Source organism: Podarcis tiliguerta, assembly GCF_965153285.1.
Source record: "Podarcis tiliguerta genome assembly, chromosome: 2".
Classification (NCBI taxonomy): domain Eukaryota; kingdom Metazoa; phylum Chordata; class Lepidosauria; order Squamata; family Lacertidae; genus Podarcis; species Podarcis tiliguerta.
This window is the reverse complement of record NC_139535.1, coordinates 18514243-18540757: the sequence shown is the minus strand read 5'-3', so window position 1 is coordinate 18540757 and position 26515 is coordinate 18514243. Positions and strand designations below refer to the sequence as shown.

Genomic DNA, 26515 nt, shown 5'->3' with positions numbered 1-26515 from the left:
ATTGCTTAGGGTCTTGGATGACCACTTCATGATGTTTCTGCTTGTTGTAGCAGTTGCAATGTGCTGTGCTAGATGCGGTGTACTTTTTAATTGTATTTTAAATGCTTCTTTTATTTCTAGCATGCTGGGCAGCGTTCAGCTCAGCAAACACGCAGTGGAACAACTTCCGCTTGGGTAGCTGGACTCCCCGAATCTCTCCTCCTTTCGCATGTGGCCTGTGGCATCCATAGATCTGCTCTGGAGGGCTTGGGGGACCTCCCAGGACAGATTTAGAGGGGGACCCATTTTTAAAATTGTGTTATAGAATCATAGAATTCTAGAGTTGGAAGGGACCCCAAGGGTCATCCTAGCCCAGCCTTTCTCAACCTGTGGGTCCCCAGATGTTGTTGAACTACAACTCCCATCACCCCTAGGCTAGCAAGGCCAGAGCTCAGGGATGATGGGAGTTGTAGTCCAACAACATCTGGGGACCCGCAGGTTGAGAACCGCTGTCTAGTCCTGCAACCCCCTGCAATGCAGGAATCTCAGCTAAAGCATCTATGACAAATGGCCATCCAACCTCTGCTTTAAAATCTCCAAAGAAGGAAGTTATTATTTTCATTCCGTAAGATTCCATAAGGTGGCATATATGAATGAAATCATGTGCTTTCTATTCTCACAACAGCCTTGTGGAGTTTGTTGTTGTTGTTGTTTAGTCGTGTCCGACTCTTCGTGACCCCATGGACCAGAGCACGCCAGGCACTCCTGTCTTCCACTGCCTCCCGCAGTTTGGTCAAACTCATGTTTGTAGCTTCGAGAACACTGTCCAACCATCTTGTCCTCTGTCGTCCCCTTCTCCTTGTGCCCTCCATCTTTCCCGACATCAGGGTCTTTTCCAGGGAGTCTTCTCTTCTCATGAGGTGGCCACAGTACTGGAGCCTCCGCTTCAGGATCTGTCCTTCCAGTGAGCACTCAGGGCTGATTTCCTTCAGAATGGATAAGAATGGAGTTATGTAGGGTCAAAAAATGATAGGCTCCAGGTCACCCGAAAAGCATTGTGGCTGAATCGAGATTTGAACTCAGGCATCCAAGATCCTAAGCAGTACAGCACACAGATTCTCATGGTGCAGGCTGCTTATAAACCAGTGCTGATCACTGCTTTAAATAAAATAAAATTGAATTGTTTCCTTCTTCTTTTTCCCCTCCTCTACCTTGCCTTCCCCCCTTCCCACCACCTCTTCTTCTCCCTCTCCCCTCCCAGGCTGCAAACTCATCTTCCCTCCTTGGGATGGCGGCATCCGCTACCGAGGCTTGACTCGCGAACAGGTCCAGAGTGCCCGCTTCCTGCCCTTTGACTATGAGATCGAATACGTGTGCCGGCCCGAGCGCGAGATCGTGGGGCCCAAAGTGCGGAAGTGCCTGTCCAACGGCACCTGGACGGACAGCGATGTCGAGAGCCGCTGCTGTGAGTCCCATGTGGCAGAGGGGGAAGAGTTGTTATTGTTAAGTTGTGGGTGAACATATCAGATGACACAGCGATTCTTCAAACAGCTCCTGTTTATTCAGAGGCCAGAACAGAACTGAACTGAAGGGCTCAGCCAGCCTGCTTATATAGAGCTCCAGTACAACGTAACTGTAACAATTTTCTAAAACTATCCAATCACTGAACGTCACTTTCGATCCCTTATTTGCATAACTATCTACAGTATCCCCCTGCTGGCCCAGGGTGAGAACTTCAGTGCATAACAGTTATTGCCATGCATGTCTTTCTCCTTGCCCCCAGAGCCAGGCCAGGCTGCGGAGAGGGGCTGAACCACTGTCCAGACTTAGCAATGAGTTGGATGAGGGTCAGTTAAGCTGAATCTGAATCTTGGCAAGTGGTCTGGTAGCTCTTGAGGCTGGGGTTTTACCTGCTTTGGATGGGATGACACCCCTCCTGTGCCAGGGGCTGGTCTGAATTGGAAGATTGGGAAATGCAATCGCAGGAAGGTCAGATCCTAACAGAAGAGGAAAGGAAATATTCGCCCACCCCCTTTATTTATTTATTTATTTATTTATTTATTTATTTATACCCCGCCCTTCCCAGTTCAGAAACTGGGCTCAGGGCGGCCAACAACAACTTTAAAACACTTAATTGTAAAATCAGCGTAAAATACAGTATGAAAACATGAATAACAATAAAATTCAAAATTCAGAAATCAATTTAGGGGAAATATGCATTAGATAATCCCCAGGGCTAGCTGGCTGAATTGGTCCTACTTGGGCCAGCGAGGAGACCAGGGGAGAATTAGCTGTGGGGTCTCAGAGCGGGTGATCTTCATAAAAGGGGAGGGAAGAGAAGGGAAATAAAAGATGAGGCTGAATTCAAATTAAAGGCCAGGTGGAATAGCAGGGAGATAGGCAGACACACAAGCTGCACAGTTGAGAGAGGAGCTGCCCAGCTTTGAGATAGTAGCTAAGCAACCAGAAGGGAGGGGGCAACTGGGCAATATATCGGTCAAGAGTAGGAGGGAATCCCCTCCCTCCCCCCAAACTCAGAGGTCCGAGAGTGTCAGACAGCAAAGGAAACACGGGGGGAGGAACTTCCGTTTGGCGCGCTTCTTGCTGCAGAAATCGCAAGGAGGAGTCAGAGGAGGCAACTAATGTATTTGCAGAGAGTTGCCTGTCTGTGCTGGTAACAGAATGTTGTAATAAAAAGACCCTAAATCTACCAAATGCTCGTTAATTCTTATTGGTGAGCCACCAGAAGGGAGATGGGAACTCCTATACCTGGCATCCTGAAAGCACAGGTGTGCGGCTGGGGAGCTCTCCTTGATTCAACGGGATCACGTGATGTCCAAGTGTAAATAGCTCTAAGTGAATAATAATAATAATAATAATAATAATAATAATAATAATAATAATAATAATTTATTTATACCCCACCCATCTGGCTGGGTTTCCCCAGCCACTCTGGGTAGCTTCCAACAAAAGATTAAAAATACATTAAAACATCAGTCATTAAAAACTTCCCTAAACAGGGCTGCCTTCAGATGTCTTCTAAAAGTCAGATAGTTGTTTATTTAATTGACATCTGATGGGAGGGCGTTCCACAGGGCAGGCACCACTACTGAGAAGGCCCTCTTCCTGGTTCCCTGTAACTTGGCTTCCTGCAGTGAGGGAACCACCAGAAGGTCCTCGGCGCTGGACCTCAGTGTCTGGGTTGAACGATGAGGGTGGAGACACCCCTTCAGGTATACTTATGCTACCAAGCCAAGCTACATACTCTAGTCATCGGGCCGTGCTTCTCAAATGACTGCTTCTTTCTTTCCCCCTGCAGTGCGCACCTGTCCCAAGATGCATCTGAGCCTGGAGAACGGGCAAGTGCATGTCCGGGCGATTGAGCGGGTGCCTGTGGAGGGCACCTGGGTGGAGTATCGCTGCAATCCTGGCTTCCACCTGGTGGGCAGCCCACGTAGCAACTGCACCAAGGTGGGCCGCTGGAGTTCCTCCAAGCCTGTCTGCGAATGTAAGTCACAAAGCAGGGCAGCGGGTGGAGTGGTTGGATCAGGGCAAATGGATAGATGTCCTGGGTTGGGGGACGACAACGACAATTGCACCCCCCCCCCCAATAATTGAACCATAACCCCTAGATTCTCATTTGTGGAACCTGAAATGTGCAACGAAAAAGGCACAGGTCCTATTATTCCATCTTTTTCAGTGAGAAGCTGGCCTGCTGCTCCCCTTTCAGTATTTTACCGTATTTTTTGCTCTATAAGACTCACTTTTTCCCTCCTAAAAAGTAAGGGGAAATGTGGGTGCGTTTTATGGAGCGAATGCAGGCTGCGCAGCTATCCCAGAAGCCACAACAGCAAGAGGGATTGCTGCTTTCACTGCGCAGCAATCCCTCTTGCTGTTCTGGCTTCTGAGATTCAGAATATTTTTTTTCTTGTTTTCCTCCTCCAAAAACTAGGTGCGTCTTGTGGTCTGGTGCGTCTTATAGAGCGAAAAATACGGCACTTTACTTTCACGACCAGCACCCCCTGTGGACACCTGTAACTATATTTGGAGCAGAGAGTTCTCACTCAGGAAAAAAGTGTGTGGATCTGTGACTCTAGCAGAAGTTTCCAGGAATTTTTAAAATATATAGTTATAATGGGCTTAGAATTAACACAACAACAGTTATATTTGATACTTTTTTGGTACATGATGCACTCTGGCTCTTGTTCCTCTTCTCTGCTGAGAGAGTAAGGAATGAACAGGTATTTTTATTGGGGGGGGCCCCACTCTGGAATATAAGGCACTTGCTTGGGAATTTCAAGAAAACTAAAAATCAGTGCAGCTTTTATACTGGTGATTAAAACCAGTGCAGGTCTGATAGGGTCAGGCTGCCATCTTGATTAAAAAGAGTGACCAATTGTATCTAAACATAGACAAGAACCTGCTTCTGGATCTCAGGAATCATCATGGGATATTTGGTTATGGTGTCTTAAGAAATGTGCCAATGCATGCCAAACAAGCAAGCAACTTTCCAAAATATATAGGAGATGAGTTGCAAGAATGGGGTTGTGAGAAAGGCTTTGGGATGGAAAGAGCTGGGGGTGGGGTTCAGGAAAGCCTCTAGTCCCCTGGATTGTGCCAGCAAACTGGTGGCCACACAATAGATGGCCGGTGTAAATTTGCACCACTGACAGAGGCTGAAGGTGTTGGGATACTGCCAGGGAGACAAAGTCCATCATGACTCCACGTCGTCTCCGGACGTCCATCGATCTCCCGTAGACACGCAGTATCAGCAATTAGCGACACGAGCTCCAGAAATAGCTTGCCACATTCCAGAGCCGTGCACGCTCTATCAGCAGATAATGCACAGCGAAAGATGCAGTCAGGAGAGCATTATTTACAAGTTTATTCAGCGTTGGTCAGAACAAAGAAAAACATGACTGCCTGCTTCAGTGTCTCCGGCAGAGAGAGAGAGAGAGAGAGAGAAACGAAAGCAAAGACACAACATAAACATCCTGTGAAAACAGGAAATGCGCAGACTTTGTGACTCACACAGCCTGCTCCCTTTTAAGGTGGAACGAAAATATCCTAACAGAAAGTGTACAGCAGGGATGGGAAACTTGTGAGCACCCAAGAATTGTTGGACTCCCATCACCTGGAGGGTGGCAGTCTCCCCATTCCTGGGGTACAGAGTTCACAGTCTCATACTCCCATCAGGGTCACCCAAGGAGGTAAGGACAAAGGGGAAGAGCCAGACAAAGAATGAAGAAGGGCTCACCACTTTGGCCCCTTATAGCCATTCTCTTGGCATCTCTGTCCTGGCAGAGGCATATTGGTTGGCATAATAGGGCTTTTGCCGAGATCCCTTATTATGAGCTTCCTTATATCTTGCCCTTCGCACAAAGTGGAATTCACAGAGGCTTGCATAAGAGCCCGTCGTGCAGTTAGTTTAAAAGAGGCAATATGAAATTTGATGACATCAAATGTCATCAAGTAAAACATTAGTAATGGTGGTAAACATCTCAAAAATAACAAAGTAAAGAGAGCAATCAATTACAGGCCTTCTGGAACAGCCATGTCTTGGGCAGACTCTAAAAAGGACGAAGTGTCGGACCCTGATAATTTTTTCTTTTGAGTACACATCCCATTATCCAGTCCCATAGGCTCTTGAACCTCACAGGGCAAGTGGGTTGTACCCAGTGAACTTAAGCCATGACAGGCAAGGCCAGATCAAGCAGGTAAAGTCCAGTCTAGGTCGGCAAAACCAAGTCACCCCCAAACAGGCTGGATCAAGGCAGGCCAAGTCTGGTCAGAAACTCTCTTAGACAGAAAGCAGAGAAAATCAGGACCAAGGACAGCTCCAAGCGTCACTGGAGCTCTTATGTACCAAGCTGGGAGCTAAAACCAACTGAACACATAGTACACTGTCCACAGAGGAAGTCGCCTTATACTGGCCTTCGTCTGACTTTTCAGTCCTTGACTTCTGCAGAGTTGGGGATCGGGAGAGACAGCTGTGGACTCTGAGGGCGGTGGTGATGCTATGTTATCTGGCCAGGAGGCTCCTGGAAATTGTACTGATGGTTCTCCCCCACTGAGGAAGCAGCCTAAATCTCATGGTCTTGAGTATTCTGCAGCACACTGCAAGGGCCTAGGGTCTGGGGTCATGACATCTATGGAGTGGGGCTGATACCAAAAAGGCCCTGCTCCTGGTGGCTGCTGGCTGCGTTTCATATGAAGTGGTACTTGGAGCAAGGCCTCATGTTGAACAGAGCGTGGGGGGGGGGGGAGGACCATATGGAAGAAGGTTGTCCTTAACATACCAGAACCAAAACAGCTTCCAAAAATAAGCAGGAACTTCATCCTCAGCCTTAATAATAGAAGTTCGCACTTTGGGATTGCAGCTGGGACATGCCTGAGTGATCCATTAAAGTAGATTTATATACCAATTAAATCAATTAAGGTTTATGATCCTAGGTATTTTTAATTGTGCTGACAGGATGATAAGAGTTCCCTCAATTCTGCATCATTTAATCTGTCCTTACAAACTTAATTAAAATTTCTATTTAAAAAAAAACCTTACCTGCTGTGAAAAAACCACCAGTGGTGGTTGAGACACTCTCTCAGGCCAACTTACCCAGAATGCCTTGCTCTGACAAAGGACCTCTTCCTCAAAGGGAAACATGGGGTGGGATAGATGCTCTGCATGTCCCCACAGGAACTGGGTGTGTGGGCTGGCCGGCAAAAAAGCTCATGGAGGCCCCTGGGGTGAAAATTTGCCACGCCCATTGCCTGAGGCAGTTGCCTCAGTTTGCCTAATATTGGGGACAGACCTCTCTTTTGGTTCTGATGGCTTTTTCTACCTTGCTCCCTTCCACAGTGTGGCGCCCTCCTGTTTACACACCTGGAGCAGGTGAGTTGTGTTCTGACTGCCCTTCCCCCTTGCTCTCCCACATCTGCAAAGATGTCTCGCCTTCACCCTTCCGCTTTGCCGAATCCTTGGCCTTGGCTTGTGTGGTTTTCCTTGTGACAAACGGCTGCCTTTGCTTCTTGCAACCAACTCCAGCTGACCCTAAAGGACTTGATAGTAGACAGAGCTTTGACGCCCCTCCCTGCCCCAATGGGATCCTGAACCCAGTAGTGAGACTCAGGCTGCAAACTTGTACACACGCCTGCCTGGCAGTAGGTCCCACTGAACTCAGCAGACCTTACATTTGAGTAGACGTCTGGAGAAAGGAAGGTGCCTTAGCATCACGAGGGACTACATACAGATTCCACATCCCTCCCTAATCCCAGGCTGACCTACATCCCCTTGCTGGAATAACACACAGCTCAAAGCTCTTCTTGGACCAAGCTAAAGTAGAGGGTTGATAACGTGGCAGAGATAACAAGCAAGGAGAAGGAATAGGCAAGCGGTTGCTTTAGGGAGAAGATGGGAGTTCAAACGCCGGCTCAGTCTTGTGTCCCTTTGGCTAGGGCAGAAAAGGGACTCGCCAGATGTTGCTAGACTACAGCTCCCATCATTCCTGACCACTGGCTATGCTTGCTGAGGCTGGTGGGAATTGAAGTCCAACAAATACTAGAGAGCTACATGTCTCTACACCAGGCTGGCCACAAGTGCTGTTGCTGCGGTCAAAGTTCGCAGAGGAAAGGAGGCCCAATGGGAGGATTTGTAGACGACTGATTCATCTGCCTTTAAAAATGAACCCACCACATCCAAATCAATCTGCTTAAATACTTTCTCTTACCAGTAAAATGGTAAGTGTTAAAAGCTCTTTGTGGGCGATTCCATTAAAGGCTGCGAGCGGAGGGGGTGCATTTTCAATGCTCCTCCATGTCGGCAGGGCGAAGCATTCCTTGTACAGTGGTACCTCGGGTTACATACGCTTCAGGTTACATACGCTTCAGGTTACAGACTCCGCTAACCCAGAAATAGTGCTTCAGGTTAAGAAGTTTGCTTCAGGATGAGAACAGAAATCGTGCTCCGGCGGCACGGCGGCAGCAGGAGGCCCCATTAGCTAAAGTGGTGCTTCAGGTTAAGAACAGTTTCAGGTTAAGTACGGACCTCCGGAATGAATTAAGTACTTAACCCGAGGTACCACTGTATATAGAAATACTGTAGATCAAGGAGAAGGCTCGGTGGAAACCTTCCTCCTGATAGGCTAGATTTTCACATGCAGGGAGGTTGAGATGTGTGAGAGAGAGAAAAAAAGGGGAAGAGGCAGTATTCAAATATACTGATATATCACACACAGCCTGAAATGATACATTTCAGGGAACTCTCCCCACTTTACTCCTTGAGGGCAGAAACAAGCCTTTGCAATTTAATAAATGAAAGCTACCACCCCAAAGGGAAGGCTCTACATAAGATTGCAGTGGCAGATGCCGTTTCTTTCACCATAACTAGCTACAAAGAAGAGAGGGTTTTGGTGCGCGCACCTGCACTTTAACAGTCATGGCTTCTCCCCAAAGAATTCTGGGAACTGTAGTTTGTTAAGGGTGCTGAGAGTTGTTAGGAGACCCCCTGTTCCCCTCACAGGGAGCCAGTGTGGTGTAGTGGTTAAGAGCGGTTGTCTCGTAATCTGGGGAACCGGGTTCACGTCTCCGCTCCTCCACATGCAGCTGCTGGGTGACCTTGGGCCAGTCACACTTCTCTGAAGTCTCTCAGCCCCACTCACCTCACAGAGTGTTTGTTGTGGGGGAGGAAGAGAAAGGAGAATGTTAGCCACTTGGAGACTCCTTCGGGTAGTGATAAAGCAGGATATCAAATCCAAACTCTTCTTCTTCTTCTCACAGAGCTCCGCAGGGATGAGAGGCTGGTTTATTAAACAACTCTGGGAATTGTAGTTCTGTGAGAAGATGAATAGTACAGATGTGACATGGAACATGAAAAATTGTGGACGTTAAGCTCTGAGCACACAAAGAGTGCCTTTCCTTCTCGGCTGATTGACCTTGGTCAATTCATAGGCATCTTTACCCTGACCTGTGATAGTGAAGTTACTTTGTTTTGTGGGGTCTGTCCTTGGCTGAATTTATACTGTTCGGTTCCATTTGGAACAGTTTTACTGGTTTTATAATCAAAATAGTTTTACTTTCTTTTAAAAATTGTATATTTCGTTGTTGTAACCCACCCTGGGAACCCTATAGTGAAGGGTGGCTAACACACAAAAACTAATAAAATAATAATGAAATCTAGGATACAGGATGGCTTATGGGTTAGAAAACATGGCACTCATTTTACCTAAGTGTAGACCCCACCCTTCCTCCCCAAGGAGTTCAGGATCAGGCCACTTTATCTTCACAACAGCTCTGCGAGGTAGGCTCGCCTGATCGAGAGTGCCTGGCCCAAGGTCATCCCGTGAAGTCCATGACTGAGCATCAATTTGAACCCGGCTCTCCCTTTTCTCGGGACGCGGGTGGCGCTGTGGGTTAAACCACAGAGCCTAGGACTTGCTGATCAGGAGGTCGGCGGTTCGAATCCCTGTGACATGGTGAGCTCCCGTTGCTCAGTCCCTGCTCCTGCATCAAAGTGCAAGTAGATAAATAGGTACCACTGCGGCAGGAAGGTAAACGGCGTTTCCGTGCGCTGCTCTGGTTCGCCAGAAGCAGCTTAGTCATGCTGGCCACGTGACCCAGAAGCTGTACGCCGGCTCCCTCGGTCAATAAAGCGAGATGAGCGCCGCAACCCCAGAGTCGGTCACGACTGGACCTAATGGTCAGGGGTCCCTTTACCTTTTACTCCCTTTTCTCAAGCCAACATCTTAACCGTTCCGCTTTAAAACTATCTCTCATCCATGCATCCGAAAGCACCAGCTTCTCTCTTTCAACTTGTGCTTTGAACCTTTCCATAACGTTCTGTCTCCCCTGGTTTTAAGGGCATTTCGGGGGGTTGGCTGCAGAATCAGTTTCAGGCCGTGACTCCAGCTGAAAATAGCCTAAAGGGTAAAAAACCTTTCTCTCCCTCTACCCACCCCAGTTCTTGTACCGGCCAGCATTCAGTGTTCCCCATGAATCACTGATGCATCTCAACTGTTGCTTTCAAGGGCAAGAGTCCGTTTCTCTCCCCCCCCCCCAATGTGGGGCGCACCTGCCCAGAATCCTTGATGATTGGTGGTGCTTAACAGAGCAGCCGCCACTGCTGATGTGGCCAGACTGTCTCCATCGGGGCCCATCTGCATGCACACTTCGTCTCTCCGTCAAGCCTGAGCCTTCTTGTCACGATGCCACTTCCTCTGTTCTTTCCCTTTGGGTCATTCTTTATGCTGTCAAAAGTCAGATTGGCTCCTTTTCTCCTCTCACCCGTCAGAAGCTCTCCGGTTTCGAGTCTCTTGACACACATTGTTCACGTGCAACCCCCAACCCCACCCCACAGTCGCCAGGAACTGGTATGGAAGACACCAGGGTTGCTCTATAGCTTCTCGCTGGGAATCTTCACCCAGGTGGGCTCCAGAAGCCAAAGGAAGCCGCTGCCTGCTGGTTGTGTATCCTGAGAGGCAGCAGCGTTCAAGGGTCTCAGGCCTTCCCTCCGGAACGGTACCTATTTATCTACTTGCACTTTGTAGGTTTGCAAGAAGGCCTAGAGGGAGGCCTTTCTCATTGCCTAATAATAATAATAATAATAATAATAATAATAATAATAATAATAATTTATTATTTATACCCCCCACCCATCTGGCTGGATTTCCCTAGCCACTCTGGGCAGCTTCCAACTGAATATTTAAAACAATACAGCGTCAGACATTAAAAACTTCCCTAAACAGGGCCGCCTTCAGTTGTCTTTTAAAAGTAAAATACAGTGGTAACTGGGGTTAAGTACTTAATTCGTTCCGGAAGTCCGTTCTTAACCTGAAACTGTTCTTAACCTGAAGCACCACTTTAGCTAATGGGGCCTCCTGCTGCTGCCGCGTCACCGGAGCACGATTTCTGTTCTCATCCTGAAGCAAAGTTCTTATCCTGAAGCACTATTTCTGGGTTAGCAGAGTCTGTAACCTGAAGCGTATGTAACCTGAGGTACCACTGTAGTTGTTTATTGCCTTGACATCTGCTGGGAGGGCGTTCCACAGGGCGGGAGCCACTACCGTGAAGGCCCTCTGCCTGGTTCCCTGTAACTTGGCTTCTCGCAGTGAGGGAACCGCCAAAAGGCCCTCGGAGCTGGACCTCAGTGTCCGGGCAGAACAATGGGGGTGAAGACGCTCCTTTGGGTATACAGGACCAAGGCCGTTTAGGGCTTTAAAGGTCAGCGCCAACACTTTGAATTGTGCTCGGAAATGTACTTGATCTTTCAAGTACCTGAACTTGAGACCTTTTGCATGCAAAGCTTTTCCTGTTTCACTGAGCTGCGGCTGTTCCTGATTGATCACCATTTGGCAGCACCTTCACAAGGGTTTTATACCTGACATCCACACGCAGGAGTGGCCACTGGCCCTAAGGGCAATGAATCACCTCAGGTCAGTGAACCAGTGGCTGGAAATGGCAGGACAAGGGAGTGTGCTCTTGTGGGTTTCCCCCAGGCATCTGGATGGCCATTGGGAGAACAGGGTGCTGGACTTTGTGGCCCATTGGCTTCATCCAGGAGTCTCTGTTTAGGTTATATGGCTAGCTCAGTTGGTTAGAGCATGGTGCTGATAACGTCAAGGCCGTGAGCCAACTGTGTACAGTGGTACCTCGGGTTACAGACACTTCAGGTTACATACGCTTCAGGTTACCGACTCCGCTAACCCAGAAATAGTGCTTCAGGTTAAGAACTTTGCTTCAGGATGAGAACAGAAATTGTGCTCTGGCAGCATGGCGACAGTGGGAGGCCCCATTAGCTAAAGTGGTGCTTCAGGTTAAGAACAGTTTCAGGTTAAGAACAGACCTCCAGAACGAATTAAGTTCTTAACCTGAGGTACCACTGTATTCCTGCATTGCAGGGGGTTGGACTAGATGATCCTTGGTGGGGGGGGTCCCTTCCAACTCTATGATTCTATATGTTCTTAATCCTTAACTTATCCCTCAAACAGTGGAGGCTGATCCAGTAGGGATATGGGGCTCTGCCCTAATAGCTTCAATCTGGCCTTGGCCAGCCTGACCTGCCTGCCTTCTAACTTCCCACAGCATTGCAAGGGGTGGACAAGAGGACCCTGAGGGTCCCTTCCAACTCTGTGATTCTATTATTCTGTTCCAGGGAATGACAGCACTGCCTGTCAGCTTCCTCCTCCTTAGAAATCAACAGGAAGGAGGAGAATGAGTCAGCTCCACCTTGCATTGGCTCTAGCGCCACCTACTGGCTGGTTCCCTGCCTTCTGCCCTACCAGTCCCAATGGGCACTAGCCAACACTGCCATCGGAGTCCGTGTTAGATTTACAAGTCAAGTTTCTTTGAGTCGGGGCAATTCTTTACCTGCTCCCCTCCAACCCTGCTGCTTCCTGCCGTTCAGACAGGCTACTAGTGCCTGTTTTTGGGGTGTTGTCCATGAGATCTTTGAACCTGAGGTCTTTGGGGTGTTGTCCATGAGATCAAAACTAGGCTTCATCGTACTGATTTGCAAGGCTTGTGTGTGTTCTGAACAAGCACAACAAAAGCAGATAACCTGCTGCTAGATACACAAGTTCAGCACATCTTCACAATACCATTTTTGTGGCATGTGGGTTTCTGCGTTTGTGACCCTTCTAGCTCTGAGGATCCATATGGAATGTTGTGGGAAATGTCTCTTAAGATGCACACTGCCATCAGCCTCGTGGTGCCAGATATGGACACCTGAGCAGGAATGTGTACAAAAGAGAAAGTTTTCTAAGAAGGGAAAAGATCAGGGGGTGGGGAGGCTTGAGCCTGTCTTTCCCCCTAGAACAACCTTTCTCAACCTGTGGGTCCACAGATGTTCATAGAATCATAGAGTTGGAAGAGACCACAAGGGCCATCGAGTCCAACCCCCTGCCAAGCAGGAAATACCATCAGAGCACTCCTGACATATGGTTGTCAAGCCTCTGCTTAAAGACCTCCAAAGAAGGAGACTCCACCACACTCCTTGGCAGCAAATTCCACTGTCGAACAGCTCTTTCTGTCAGGAAGGTCTTCCTAATGTTTAGGTGGAATCTTCTTTCTTGGAGTTTGGATCCATTGCTCTGTGTCCGCTTGTCTGGAGCAACAGAAAACAACCTTTCTCCCTCCTCTATGTGACATCCTTTTATATATTTGAACATGGCTATCATATCACCCCTTAACCTCCTCTTCTCCATGCTAAACATGCCCAGCTCCCTTAGCCGTTCCTCATAAGGCATCGTTTCCAGGCCTTTGACCATTTTGGTTGCCCTCCTCTGGACACGTTCCAGTTTGTCAGTGTCCTTCTTGAACTGTGATGTTGTTGAACTACAACTCCCATCACCCCTTGCTAGCAAGGCCAGAGCTCAGGGATGATGGGAGTTGTAGTCCAACAACATCTGGGGACCCACAGTTTGAGAACCGCTGCCCTAGAAGCTCTGATGCACTGTGTTGACTAAAAAAGAGCATGCAGGCACTGGAAGATCACTGGAAGCTGTCTGATATTGAATCTGACCATTGCTCCATCTAGCTCACCCATGACTTTCCAGGGTTTCCTGCAGAAGTCTTACCAACCCTGTGGGAATGTTCAGGGATGCAGGAGAGGATATATTATTTGATTACAGCCTTTCCAACTTGTGTAAACAAGTTCACAATATAGCAGAGTAACATTCCCCATTTTAAACTTACAGCGGATGTGTTTGCTCAGGCTCGCTAAAGCCTCTATAATAACTGTTCTGGTATTTACCCCTTCTTCCTCATAAAAGATAAGACACGACACAGTCTTCTATAAAAGTATAAAAAGAGTTTACTCACATTCTGTTCACAATCGGATCCCAGAAGGCAGACATAGCTTAGAAAAGTAACATACACCTAGAAACTATCCCATAAGGAAACAGTCCCTTTGTCCTCTCTTGGCTGGAAACCAAGAGAGCATCTTTGGCTAAGCAGATGTTGCTTCTTCGATGCATGTAGTCAAAAAGAGAGAGATGGCTTCCCTGCCCTGTGCTCTCGTCATTACCTGCACAGGTGAGGTCACGCCCACCTCTAGTAACATGCAGAGGAAGTCTGTCCCAGTCTAGAAGGAAACAGGAAGTTTACCTGCTGGCTGGACAAACATTCCTCCCCATGTGTAAACATGTTCACTCTAGGAACGTTGTACTTGACTGCTCTTGTGTTTCACATCCCACAAACCCAAGAATGCCAGGGGTTAAATAAGCCCTCAAAGCAGGTGATCTACCAGCTGAGGTGCATCTCTTCCCCTGCCTGCAGTAGGTAATATTCCCTTCTCTACAAAGATTAGGACCAATACCCATATTTTAAAGTTCTCAGCCTTGGCCCTTAGGGTGCACACCATTCTGATCATTTCCGCCGTATATCAGAGATGGGTTCTGGGCTACAGAGACGTAGGTTTGAAAGCCAACTCAACCATGAAGCTCAAGGGAGGTGGCCTGACAGCATACAGGTAGCCGGTGCAAGCCTTCAAGCCCTGGAGAAATGTGCCAGGGATAGTCTGCCCCCACCAGCAGTCTAGCCACCATCTGGACTGGCGCACAAGTGGCAGCCTCCAGACCAGGCCCAAGCTTTGCAATAACTGAGCCTTGAGGTTATTAATGCATGAAACTGTATACGTTCCAGCTGGAGCGCAGATTTATATATATATATATATATACACATGCTATGGGAAGGCTGTTTTTGGAAACGGCATTTTCACATCAAACGTGCTCTGGTTTCACAGCCTTATCCTTCAGGAGCCAGCTTCCCTAGTGGTTGGGCTCCCCATCAACAGCTAATGTGTTCAAACAAACACCTCCAGGTAGCTTCTCTTATCAGCTTCTCTTATCTGCAGTACTGTCCCTCTTTTTGTGAGATGGGACTTCTCAAGGAGCTACAAGAAGGGCATGGGTAGGGGATGATTCTAGGTGTCTTCTTGTCCCCCTTCCCACACGGCTATCGAGTGTGTGGCTTGCCTAGGCCAAAAAGCAGCAAAATGACCTCTTCCTTCCCAGCCAGAATGTGTCCATCCATTTAGGTAATGACATCAGATTACTGAATACCAAGCAATGAGGTAACCACCTTGTTTTTCATGGGCTGTTTGCCTCTCTTTTGGCATCCGTCCTTTGGGGTTTTAAAGACCACCACAGGCCCATGTGACTGCCTCTCTCTAAAAATTCGTCATCCTCTGCCAGGGATGAGTAAGCACTATGCTGTTTTACATCACTTTAAAAATTCTTTGTATTGTATTTAAAAGCATTCCTAAGCTGCATGATATTTTATATATCTAAAATAAATAAATAAATCCCTAAGTGGTGTACAAAAATAACTGTAAAACAGTAAAACAGCATACTAAAAGCAGTAAACCGTCGGTTTGAAAACAGATAAAAACCAGGGGCAGGTTAAAGCAGGAATTCGGAAACAAGAGATTCTTGTGGGTCAGGGAAATTCTAGGCAAATGAAGAAAATGTCTTCACAAGACATCAGAAGCCACTGGATCAATGCTATTTCACATATGGCAGAGGGACAGGGCATTCCATGATGCAGGAGCTATGCTGGAAAAGGCCCATTTGGAGTCACCGGTCTCATATTCTGTCGGGTGGGGTCCCATGAATAAAAGTTCCCTAGATGATCTAAGTCAGTAGTCCTCAGCTTCTTGAGATCTATGACCCACCTCTGGCACAAAGATGTGTTTGGGTACCCACTTCATATTTTCTTTACCATATATTCATCTGGTGGCAATAGTGCTGATGTAACTTACCTTATGTTAGGCTGCATCCCAGTCGTGCCATCTGACCCAGCAGCTGAAGATCTCAGTGACTGCACAGGTCTTTAGAGGGGCAAACGACCTGCCAAGTGACCTACTTGTTAGGCTTTTGAGAGGCTCTATTTTTTTTCCCCAGAGGTGGTGATGGCAGACCATAGCTTTGGGCCCATAGATGTGCTTTAAAAGTTAAGTATTTTGGACGCGGGTGGCACTGTGGTCTAAACCACAGAACCTAGGGCTTGCCCATCAGAAGGTCGCAGTTTGAATCCCCGCTACGGGGTGAGCTCCTGTTGCTCGGTCCCAGCTCCTGCCCACCTAGCAGTTCGAAAGCATGTCAAAGTGCAAGTAGATAAATAGGTACCACCCCGGCGGGAAGGTAAATAGTGTTTCCATGCACTGCTGTGGTTTGCCAGAAGCAGCTTAGCCATGCTGGCCACATGATCCTGAAGCTGTACACCGGCTCCCTTGGCCAATAAAGCGAGATGAGCGCTCAAATCCAGAGTCGTCCGCGACTGGACCTAACGGTCAGGGGTACCTTTGCTTTTACCTTTATTTTGGAGATGGCACTTAAAACTTTCTTCTAGGCCCCAAAATAAATATGGGAGTCCCCTGTATGTCTCCCTCCAGCTATGTTAAGAGTCAGTCCATTATGTTTTTCTGGGCGCATGTGGAAAAAGCAAGGCCCCTTGTCCCTCTGGGAAGATATCCTATTCCTAACTCTGGGAGGACACCCCAAACCCCTAGTTTCCATGAAAGATTAGTAGGGTTCAGGGCAGCCTGCACCAACCTGGCTACCTCCAGATGTTTTGAAATGCAGTTTCCAATGGCCGGGGCTTATGGGAGTTGTAGTCTAAAACAGCCAGGGAAGGGTGAGGAGGGAAGGCTAGCTTAGGACAGGCGTAGCCAATGAAGTGCCCTCTGGTGATTAGTGGACTACAGTTCCCTTCATTCCTGACCGTTGGCTATGCTGCCTCTGATGGGAGTTGTAGTTCAGCAACACCTGGCGGGCGCCACGTTGGTTATCCCTAGACCCTGATGGGTGAGAGCAGGGAGATTTGGAGAACCAAGAATTGCTCAGTTCTGCTTCCACTTCCCCTCCCTTCCCACTCCCTGTTTTCTTCTGTGCGTGCCCTTTCCTCTCCCAGAGACTCCGTTTCCCCGCCAGGGGTGAACCCCAGCGAGCGGCTGGTGAAAGTACATTTGATCTGCAGGGAAGCTCTTTTATTCCTTTCTTTGCTTCCGTTCCTTTCCCAGCCACCTCCGCATGTCTCCGTGCCAGGAAAATGTCAGCAGCCAGCAGGGAGGGGAGCTGGTGACATACACCACCTCCTCCCCGTTCCCCAAAGCTGGGAAAAGAGCCGAGGACTTCACAGTGCGCCCCCCCCCCTCCACCAGTACCACCAAACACACACACACACGTACCACCATCGTTGTATCATCTGGGCTCCCCTTCCAGCGAATCTAGGAATCCTGACCCCCCAGTGTCTCTGTTCTAAACCAGAAAGCTGTTCTCTCCCCCCCCCCCCCCGCCCGCCCCACACACAGCAGGAAAGGGAACAGATCTGATGCAGTTCAAAGCAACTGCTTTTAGCTTGTTTTCACATCAGGTCGTCCCCCCCCCCCCACTTTATCTGTTGCTGAACTAATATATAGAAAGAGTTTCTTCTGGTCAGCTGGAAGTTGAGAAGCATGATGCACCCCTTAGATGGAGCTCCGTCTGCATGTGGGGCTGGGGTCCCTTTGCTCCCCACACCCTGCCCCGATGACTGTGAACCCCTGTCCTTCATTCAGCTGTTCCTTGTGTCAGTGCTCTCCGCACCTCTCAGACTGCGCCTCTGCTTCTCCCTCGGTATCAACTGTTTTGATCGATCCCATCTGCCTTTTCTCCTCTTCCTCCTCCCCTGCCCCCCCCCATCTCTGTACATCTCCTCCACAAAGCTTCTCCCATCTCGTCTCCTCTCTTCCCTGCTCTCTCTGCTTTGCCTCCAGGCGATCCGTTTATTCAGCATTTGTCCTCATTTGCTTGCGCCCAGTTTACGCAGAGGTTAGATTACGGGCACTTCCAGGCTCTCGCTTGTTTTGGGGTGGGATCCAGTCGCATATCAGCACGTTCAGGTTGCACAACTACGGGAGCTCTTGTGCAAAAATAGGTAATTGAAATTAAACCCTGATTCCCGAGAAGATCGGACTCTTGTGATAAGGCAAGTGGAGTGACATTGGCTTGGATGCAATGTCGTCGTCCAGCCTCCGGACAAACAAATCAGAGTGAACGCTCATTAAATAGCCAGTGTGTCATCTAATCTCCTTGCAAACAATGCCCAACAGCCTGTCCGTCCGGAAATGCCTTACATCCAGGCTTCACTGGGCATTAGTTTGTGGGGCAGTTATACGACATTAAGCGTTTCTCCTGATTTGCTTGCGTCCATTTAATTTCTGTGTCTTCTTGTTTGACATTTCCTCACCCCACACTTTTCAGTGAATTTCCCCATCACTTTTCCAAACTACAAAAAACCTCCCAATTCTTTTTTTAAAAAAGTGGACTTGTTAGGGCCACAGAGCCCTTCCATCCACGTTGATAGCGCAAACCTAAAGTTATGGGATGTGAGCGAACTCCTTCCAGAAAAGCAGGGAGAGTCTGGAGGCACCTTTCACCAGCTTCTTCATCAACCCTCCTTCATCCTTGACCCCATCGCTGTGTTTCCTATCTCTGAATCTCTGCATCCCTGTCAGTTTCCCTTCTCCCTCCCTCCCTGCAGCAGCCCAGCTCTCAACCCCAGCTCCATCTTTCCCGGTCTCGTCTGCTCCCTTTCTGCCCGGCTTCGCCACCAGCTGCTTTTCCAGCCCTTCAATCCATCTCAGTCTCCCTTCTCTCCCTCTCTCATCTCTTTCGCCTCCATACTTTAGGCCTGTGCCACCTCCTTCCACAAACCTCAATGCACCTTCTCCTCACTGGCTCTTTACACCAGACTCTTCTCCATCCCCTCAACACAGGGATGTGGGACACCTGTGGCTCTCCAGAGGTTGTCGGTTTCCAACTCCCATCAGCTCCACCCAGCATGGTCAATGTTCATGGGAGCTGGACCCCAGCAAGACCTGGAGCCAGCCTGAGGTCCTTCTAGTCTTCCTCTTTTTAGTATGCCCGCCCTCTCTCTGATCATCCATCCACTTCTGTTTTTCTCCACCTGCCTCTTTCTCTCCATCTTCCCCTGACTTTTCATCCCTTGGGCCTCCGTTGCCTCTTCACTCCGAGTCTCCATCCAAGCATCTTTTCTTACCAGCCGGTTCCCCCTGCCTCCTTCCCTTTCTCTCCATCCTATTCTCACTTCCCCCACAATCTCCTAGCGCTCCTCCACCACGTGCTCTTGCTCCATCACTACAGGCCATTTCCCCCTCCTCCTCACCCCAACTCTTTGCCCCTCATTCCCATCCACCCCTCTTTGATTTCTATTCTGATCCTTCCTCCCTTCCCAATCTATACCTTTCAAGTTCTCCACCCCTGAGCGCCTCTAGCCACCCAGCCCTCTTCCTCCACCCATCCGTGGATGTCTTCTGCTCCTCCATCTCTTCCCCGCAGCCAGACACGCACACCTGTGCTCCCCGCTTCCTTCACCTGACTTCCCCATCGCTCCATCACCCTGCCACTTTCGCTGCTCTCCACCAGCGCCCCGTCCTTCCTTTCCTGTTTCTCTCCATCATCCCAAGTTGTTTCCATATCCCCCGTCCTCCACCCCTCTCTCTTCTCCGTCACCCCCATCTTTCCCCACACCTCCTCCTGTGGCCCCCCTCCCCCTCTCCTTCCTCCACCGCCTCCTCGGCCTCTACCTCCCTCGCCTCGCCTGCCCTGGTCCCCATCCCCACCCCTTTGCGCCGGGACGTGGTGCCGCGGTGGGCTCCCCTTGCAACCCCCTTCCCCAGCCCCGGACTAACGCCGGCTCCGCGCTGACATCAGCCCCCTCCCTCTCTCCCTCCTCCTCCTCCTCCTCCTCCCCCTCCCCTCCCCGCTCTCCCTCCTCCTCCTCCTCCTCCCTCCTCCTCCCCTCCCCCCTCGGCTGGCTCGCTCGCCCGCTCGCTCACTGCAGCACCGACGCCGGGCAGCGCCATGGAGGAGCCGGCTCTGGCGCCCTCGCCGCCGCCGCACAGTGCAGCCAGCGCCGCCGCCGCGCGCCCTCGCCGCCAGCGCCGCCGCCGCCCCTGACCTCCGGCCGGCCGCACACCATGGCCTGGCCCGGCCCGCGCCCCGCCGGGGGTGCCCAGGCGGCCTTGCTGGTGCTCACGGGCTGGCTCTTGCTCTCTCCCCCGCTGGGCGCAGGCAAGAAGAGGCTGCACATCGGCGCGCTCTTCCCCATGACCGGCGGGTGGCCCGGGGGCCAAGCCTGCCTGCCCTCGGCCCAGATGGCCCTCGACGACGTCAACAGCCGTAGGGACATCCTGCCCGACTACGAGCTGCGCCTCGACCACCGCGACAGCGAGGTGAGACGACGTTGCGACCCGTCCCAGCCTTACCCCACCCTCCCAAGCGCCCCCGGCCCGTTCAGGGGCGACACGTGGGCATCGCTGCGGGGATGAGCGGCTCTGGAGGCTGGCATAGAGGGACGGGGGGACGGCGACATCCCATCACACTGGACGGGCAGGATGGGGGGCATCGGCAGGGGTTGGTGGTGCACCTCCTGGTGCAAGTGCAGCGAAGTGAGCCCTGGGTGGATGGACTCACAGGAGTAACTGAGGTGCCGGGGCTGCTCTGCATCCTTCCACCCACTGCCTCGCAGATTCTACAGGGGCATGGAGAGCCCAGGCTGCGCTGTCCAAGGGCTGTCCAGCCTTCCCACTAGAATGCCCCTGGGAGAAGGAGCCAAAGACCTTGAAAGTAGGAAGCAGATGTGTGGGAAGGTATCAAGACAGCCAGTCAGTACCCCATGAGAGCTGGGAGGTGAGGGGCGAGGGAGCTGGCCAAGGCCGGAGGGATGCAAGCTTGAACGGGGCAGTGCCGCGGATGGTCCCTTCTGCCCGCTCACCTTTCATGTGGGGCCAGAGCACTCCTTTGGACAGAGAACCTTGCGGTCCCATCAGCTGCCAAGAGAGGAAGGCAGAGAGGGCTGGGGGGAAACTGGGCATGGGAAGGCTTGGTGGGCTCCAAGCGGAAAGGGGGTGTTGGGAGTGAGGGACGTGCCACAGAGATATATCAGGGCTTTGGGAGAGATGCAAGCCAGGGTTGCAAAGTGGGGTGATTGGCCCAACATGGCAGCAGCAGTCAAGGTGAAAAGGGAGGCAAGAAGTCTGCAAAGGGAAGAAGCTGTCTCAGCAGTGCATGCAGTGGGAGAAGAGTCTTGGGGGAGTGGAGCTGGTGGGAAGTGGGGGGGGGGGGCTTCCAGGGACGTAGATGCAAGGCAGGTTGCACGAGAGGAAGATTCGCGTTGAGCCTTACCAGGTGACCCACTGATGGTGTGGACAGAAGGAGGCATAGGGAGATGTGCTCCCCCCGCCCCATGCTTTTTTCCTTGCAAGGTGGGGGGAGCTGGGGAGATGCAGGACCTCGCTTCCGTCAAGGGAATGGAAGGATCGGCATGCAGGGATGGTGCTACTGTTTGTGGCTATGGGAAGTGTGACTCGGAAGAGCAGCATTAGATCTGATGGTGTCAATGGAGTCCTGTGTGCCAGGGCTACAGAAGGAATCCTCTCTGTGTGTTGGTGTTCCCTCTGGCAATATGGACCAGACTGTGGGTGATGACTACTTTGGTGGTCTCTAAGGGGAAGACTATCCCTTGGATTGGGATCCAAACGAGAGGTCCTAGGGGTGGGAGATGATGTGGCACCAAGGTGGTCGCCAGTGCCAGTGTGGATCAGTTTCCTGGGGTAGAGATTGCAGGAGGGCAAGTGGTCCACTTGAGAGGGAGCACCAGGAGCTGCCTTATTCAGAGTCAGACTCTTGGTTCCTCTGACTCAGTGCTGTCTGCACTGTCTGGCAGCATCTCTCCAGGGTTTCAGGCAGGGGACGTTCCCAGCCTCACCTTGTAATGGCAGGGGTGGGACCACCTGCAACCTCCTGCCTGTCAAGCAGAAGCTCTTCCACTGAGCCACAGCCTAGGTGAAGCTCACCTGCACTTGGCTCTCCGCTGCCTCTTCCTAGAGCCGTGAGCTTGATTAAAGCTTGTTTCTGGGATTGATGACCTCCATTAAGAGCACTCATCTTTAACCTTGGGTCTCCATACATTGCTGGACTATACAGTGGCGTAGCGTGGGTTGTCAGCACCCGGGGCAAGGCAAGTAATTCGCGCCCCCTAACCCATGGATTTGCGCCCCCTAACCCTAACCCCCAAATGTTGTGCCCGGTGCGGCCAGCCCCCCCTGCACCCCCCACGCTACGCCACTGGGACTATAACTCCCATCATTCCTACCCTTGGCTAAGTGGGCTGGGCATAATGGGCGTTGCAGTCCAGCTATATCCCCAGCCAATTTACCCAGTGTTGGGAATGGTAGCAATCTGGGGATCCAAGGTTAGACATTGACGAGAATTCAGCAAGGAGTTATGGCGGCAGAAGGTGGAGGGTGGTGGAAGAATCCCAGCATTTTTTTAACCCTGTCAGTTCTTTCTTTCCTAGAGGTACCTTTCGAGCCAAAGTCATAAATGAATTTCCCCGCTCCAGGATGTGTGTGTGTCACAGGCAGTATGAGACAGAATTAAGAGGGGTGTGCAAATCTAGAAGGCACTGCAGCATCCTCAAGAGGCAAACTGTCCAAGGCAGGACTTCCAACTTGGCCCAGGTCTTGCCTGAACTGGGAACCTGTCCCAGGGTCTCCCCCTGAGCTGCCAGTACAGTTGCAGGCAGATCTGGGCCTCGAGAAATGCTCAGCCTTCTCAGGCATTCTGCCCTCTCACTCTCTAACAGCTTTACTGTGTATTTGCATATACGCTGTTCTAAGTCGGTGTCCTGCGCAAGTGGAACTTAGCCATTTAGGTACGGATGCAATGGAACGGCTACCAAAGGCTCTGTCCAATTTGATTCCACAGGCAAACAGCATGGTGGTTTGTACAGCCAGATTTTGCCACGTGCTCTCTCTTTCTCTCCCGTTCTTGTTTTTTGTTTTCTTTCCCTGCGCATTCATGCCTCTGTGTACTCATTCACTCTGCCTGTTGTGCGTTTGTGCCTGCCGTGTGTTTACAGGAACATCGGAAGCGTCCTCGTTCTGAGTCAGACCATTTGTCTTGCCGAGCTCGGTACCATCTATGCTGGCTCTCAGGGGGTCTCCAGAGTTTCCACCAGGGGACAAAAACACTGACTGGCAGCCGCTCCTCAGGGTCTCAGACAGGGAGCCGTTTGTAGTCTTACCTGGAGGCGCCAGGGATTGAACCTGCGACCTCCTGCTTGCAGAGCAAAATGCTCTCCTGCTGAGCTACGGCCCCTTTCTCAACGGGGCTGGTGTTCCCTCTTTAAGGTACCTTGTGCCATTCTCCAGGTGCCAATCCTGTCTGGTTTCCATTACGTGCATTCGTACCTGTTAGCAGTTCACCCATGCTCCTAAACACCCACCCAGCTCTTCACACTTCTGTCTTCTACATTCTATGACTTTCGGGATAGCAGCAGGACACCTCCCTCTGCTAATATAGTCCAGGGGTAGCCCTGCTTCTAAACACCAGTTGCTGCAAACCTCAGGAGGGAAAAGGATTCTTTTGTTTGGGTCCTGCGTGCAGATTTACCACACGCATCTGATTTGATGACCTAGATAGGCTATTGACTTGATCCAGCAGGCCCTTCTTCTGTTCTCGTCGCCAGTTTTCTCTGAGCATCGAAATGTGCCAGAGGTCAAGAACAAGAAGAGGAACCCAACTGGCAACACAAGGGGAGAGAGGAGCTCTCGCTGTACGGCTTCAGCCTTCTAGGGTTTCATCACAGCCAAGCAGGGCCTGGGAGGAAGCCATGCTGTTGTTGCTGTTGCCAAGCTCTTTGGCTTTCGCTGGTAGTACTGGAAAGGCCATTGAATCGTATTTCTCTGTTTCCCAGGTTGCAATAAAACCAGGCCACATTTCCTCATCTCCCCAAACTGGGAGATGGCATCTGCTGGAGTATACGAACCTTTGGCTTTCTGAGTGGCAGGTGCCTGTAGATTGCTTGCATTGCCCTGAGCGTGGTCATGGGTAAAAACAGACCTCTCTGTGTGTGTTTGCATCTTTTCCAAAAAGGCCCTTTGCAGCAGACTTGAGTTTGCAGCTCATGTTTTCTACGTAGGAAGAGACCTTTGGGAATGAATTGGACCACAGACCGATGGAGCCCGGCATCCTGCTGTCACAGTTTTTTCCTTTTTTCTATTATGGGCTGTGTGTTATTCTGCTGCAAAAGGCCCCCGAGATCAGTGGAGGATGGGTGGCATACAAATTTAATAAATGAAATTAAATTCCTGTGGGGAGTCCCTGAAACGCAACAGCCGCTCTTCCCCTTCACTTGCAGGTGCAAGCAACGGGCAGACTACGGAAAGCCGAATCGGCTTCCAGTGCCTATTCCGTGGCCACTCCGCCTTCCACGAACACACGTGCCCTCCCACTCTCTGTCTGGCTCTGCCCACGCTTCTTGCCAGAAGTGGCGTGTTCCTTCCACATCCAGCGCTGTGCACCTCACCCTAAGCGCCCCCATCTCTCTGTCCACCCACAAAACCGAGTCTGTCGCCTCTCCGTCTGTCCTGCCCGTCTCCTTGTCCCCAGCCATCGTTTCCAGGAGCGCTGCTCTGTTCCGTGCCCGATCCCCGAATTCACAGCCACTCATCCATCCGCCCCTCCGTCAATCTCCGTGGTCTCGTCTGTCCCTCCTCCCACACATATGCATCAATCCTCACCCACCCCCCACCCCGAAAAAAGCTGCCTTTGCTATGCCGATTCTTCTCTATTCTCTCTCTTTGGCTACCCTGGGTGCTTCCTGGTCCCCCACCCGCCCTGCGCCCCGCGTTCCTCCCTTTGTTCCCTCCCAATTGAAGCCCCGCTCCCTGGCGCTGACAGGTTGCCGTGGCAGCGCCTGCGATGGGGTTGCCATGGAAACTGATCCTCTTTCCCGGGCGGCTATGCCCTGAATAATTCATCATCCCCTTGCGGTGGAGGCGCACAGCCAGGAGCAGGATGGGCAGCCCTGGCGGTTCTTGGAGTGGGGGGAGAAGTAGAGGGTGGGATGCCTAGTATATTTGCCCAAAGAGAGAAAGAGAGAGAAAGAGAGAAAGCGCCACGCAGCAGGGCGGAGGTCAGGTGGGGTGTGTGGGAAGATCTTCGCTGCGCAGAAAGGGAAAAAGGCGTTCGTTGCCTCTTTAAGTCCTTCGGAAGCGGAGGGTAAATTGGCAGCTATATTTGGGAACCAGCCTCCCCAAGCTGCTGCTCAGAACGCCGGCAGGCCACGTTGTTCTGTGCCGTGCTTGTGATGCCGAAGAATGGAGCCTCCATGGTCAGGGATAGGCTATCTCCAATCCCAATTGGCAGGGGAGGATGGTCTCCCATTATGCTGTGCTGGTGGAAGAAGAGGGTGCAGGGGCAGCCCTCCCACTGGCCATTAAAAGCAGGACCAGTGCAGGAGGAGATGGGCCCTTTGGCAAGAAAAAGCCATCTCTTGTTATGCAACAACTTGGCCTGCGTTTCCTGCCCCACCTTTCCTTTTGCACGATGGCAACAGAAAGGTGGGCAAACCAGCCCCATGCAAGACCTAAGGGAAGAGGAAACCCATCCATCAAAATCTCAGCAGCTGTTGACAAACCTGCACAGGGTATGGCTTTGTCGTCTTACGTTTTTTTGCAAACAGAGGGACGATTCTGCCCCCGCCCTCACGTATTCCTTACTGCTCAGGGCAGATGTGTAGATGGCCTGTTTAAAGGAAAATAGCTTCCCGGTTGCTGCATCAAACCAAGCACTCTGGTCCACCGCTCTTCGCCTTGTTCCTTAAGCCCTGAGCACTTGAGGCCTCTCCAGATGTTTACGCTTGTTTTCATAGCGTGGGGATAGGAAAAGAAGGCATTTGAGAGGGGGAAGCTCATCTGCAACTCTCCCTCTCACCAGCCATAGGAGTGAAACCGAGGAAACACAGTTGAGTGTGCAGGTTAGCGTTGCACCCCCAGGAACACAGGGAACTATTAGTCTGTCTCAGTCAGCAATGCACTGTGCTGGGGGTTGAACTTTTTACATGCACAGCATCATGTTCTAGTTATCACTGAGCCACAGTCCCCATACCCCCAGGGCCTTTCGCCTCTCTGTTCGTCAAGCTCCCTTCTCCATCCTGCAGATCCATTTTGCTAGCAAGGCTTCTTTCATCCCATGGCACATCGCCTTGCCCAAATTTTCACGGCCACCTGACCCTTTCCCATCCTGTCTCCACCGCTGCCTTCTCAAGCACTGACCTTCCGTGCCTGCTAAGTCGACGGCAGCTCTTTTGGATAGGAGCCACGTCCTGCGTCCGCGTCGTGTGCAATGCCTAGTATGTGATTTTAGCCTTTCCTCCCAGCTGTCTCCTGGATTTGTTCCCCCGAGTGTGTCGGGAGTGTTTGCGTGCAGGTTAGGGATATACCTTGCCACCCTTTGTGACGGGATTTGTTCTCTGTCCGCCCCGCTCCGTGCAGTGCGAACCAGGCGTGGCCACCAAATTCCTCTACGAGCTCCTCTACAATGACCCCATCAAGATCATCCTCATGCCAGGCTGCAGCAGCGTCTCCACCCTGGTGGCCGAAGCAGCACGCATGTGGAACCTCATTGTGGTGAGCATACCTTGCACTTTGTGTATCCGTTTGTGTGTGTGGTGCGTGTGTGATGCCCACGAAGTAGGG

The 26515-nt window shown here is 51.0% G+C and overlaps 1 protein-coding gene across 1 annotated transcript in view; it reads left to right on the top strand.

The window, feature by feature from the left end:
* The window catches only part of GABBR1 (gamma-aminobutyric acid type B receptor subunit 1), a 190217-nt gene that overhangs the window by 115812 nt on the left and 47890 nt on the right, over positions 1–26515 (top strand). Inside the window, exons 4-8 of the mRNA XM_083424773.1 lie at positions 1241–1444; positions 3299–3487; positions 6836–6868; positions 20043–20203; positions 26312–26446. Of these exons, the coding sequence (XP_083280899.1) occupies positions 1241–1444; positions 3299–3487; positions 6836–6868; positions 20043–20203; positions 26312–26446 (722 nt within the window). The remainder of the gene's footprint in view (positions 1–1240; positions 1445–3298; positions 3488–6835; positions 6869–20042; positions 20204–26311; positions 26447–26515) is intronic.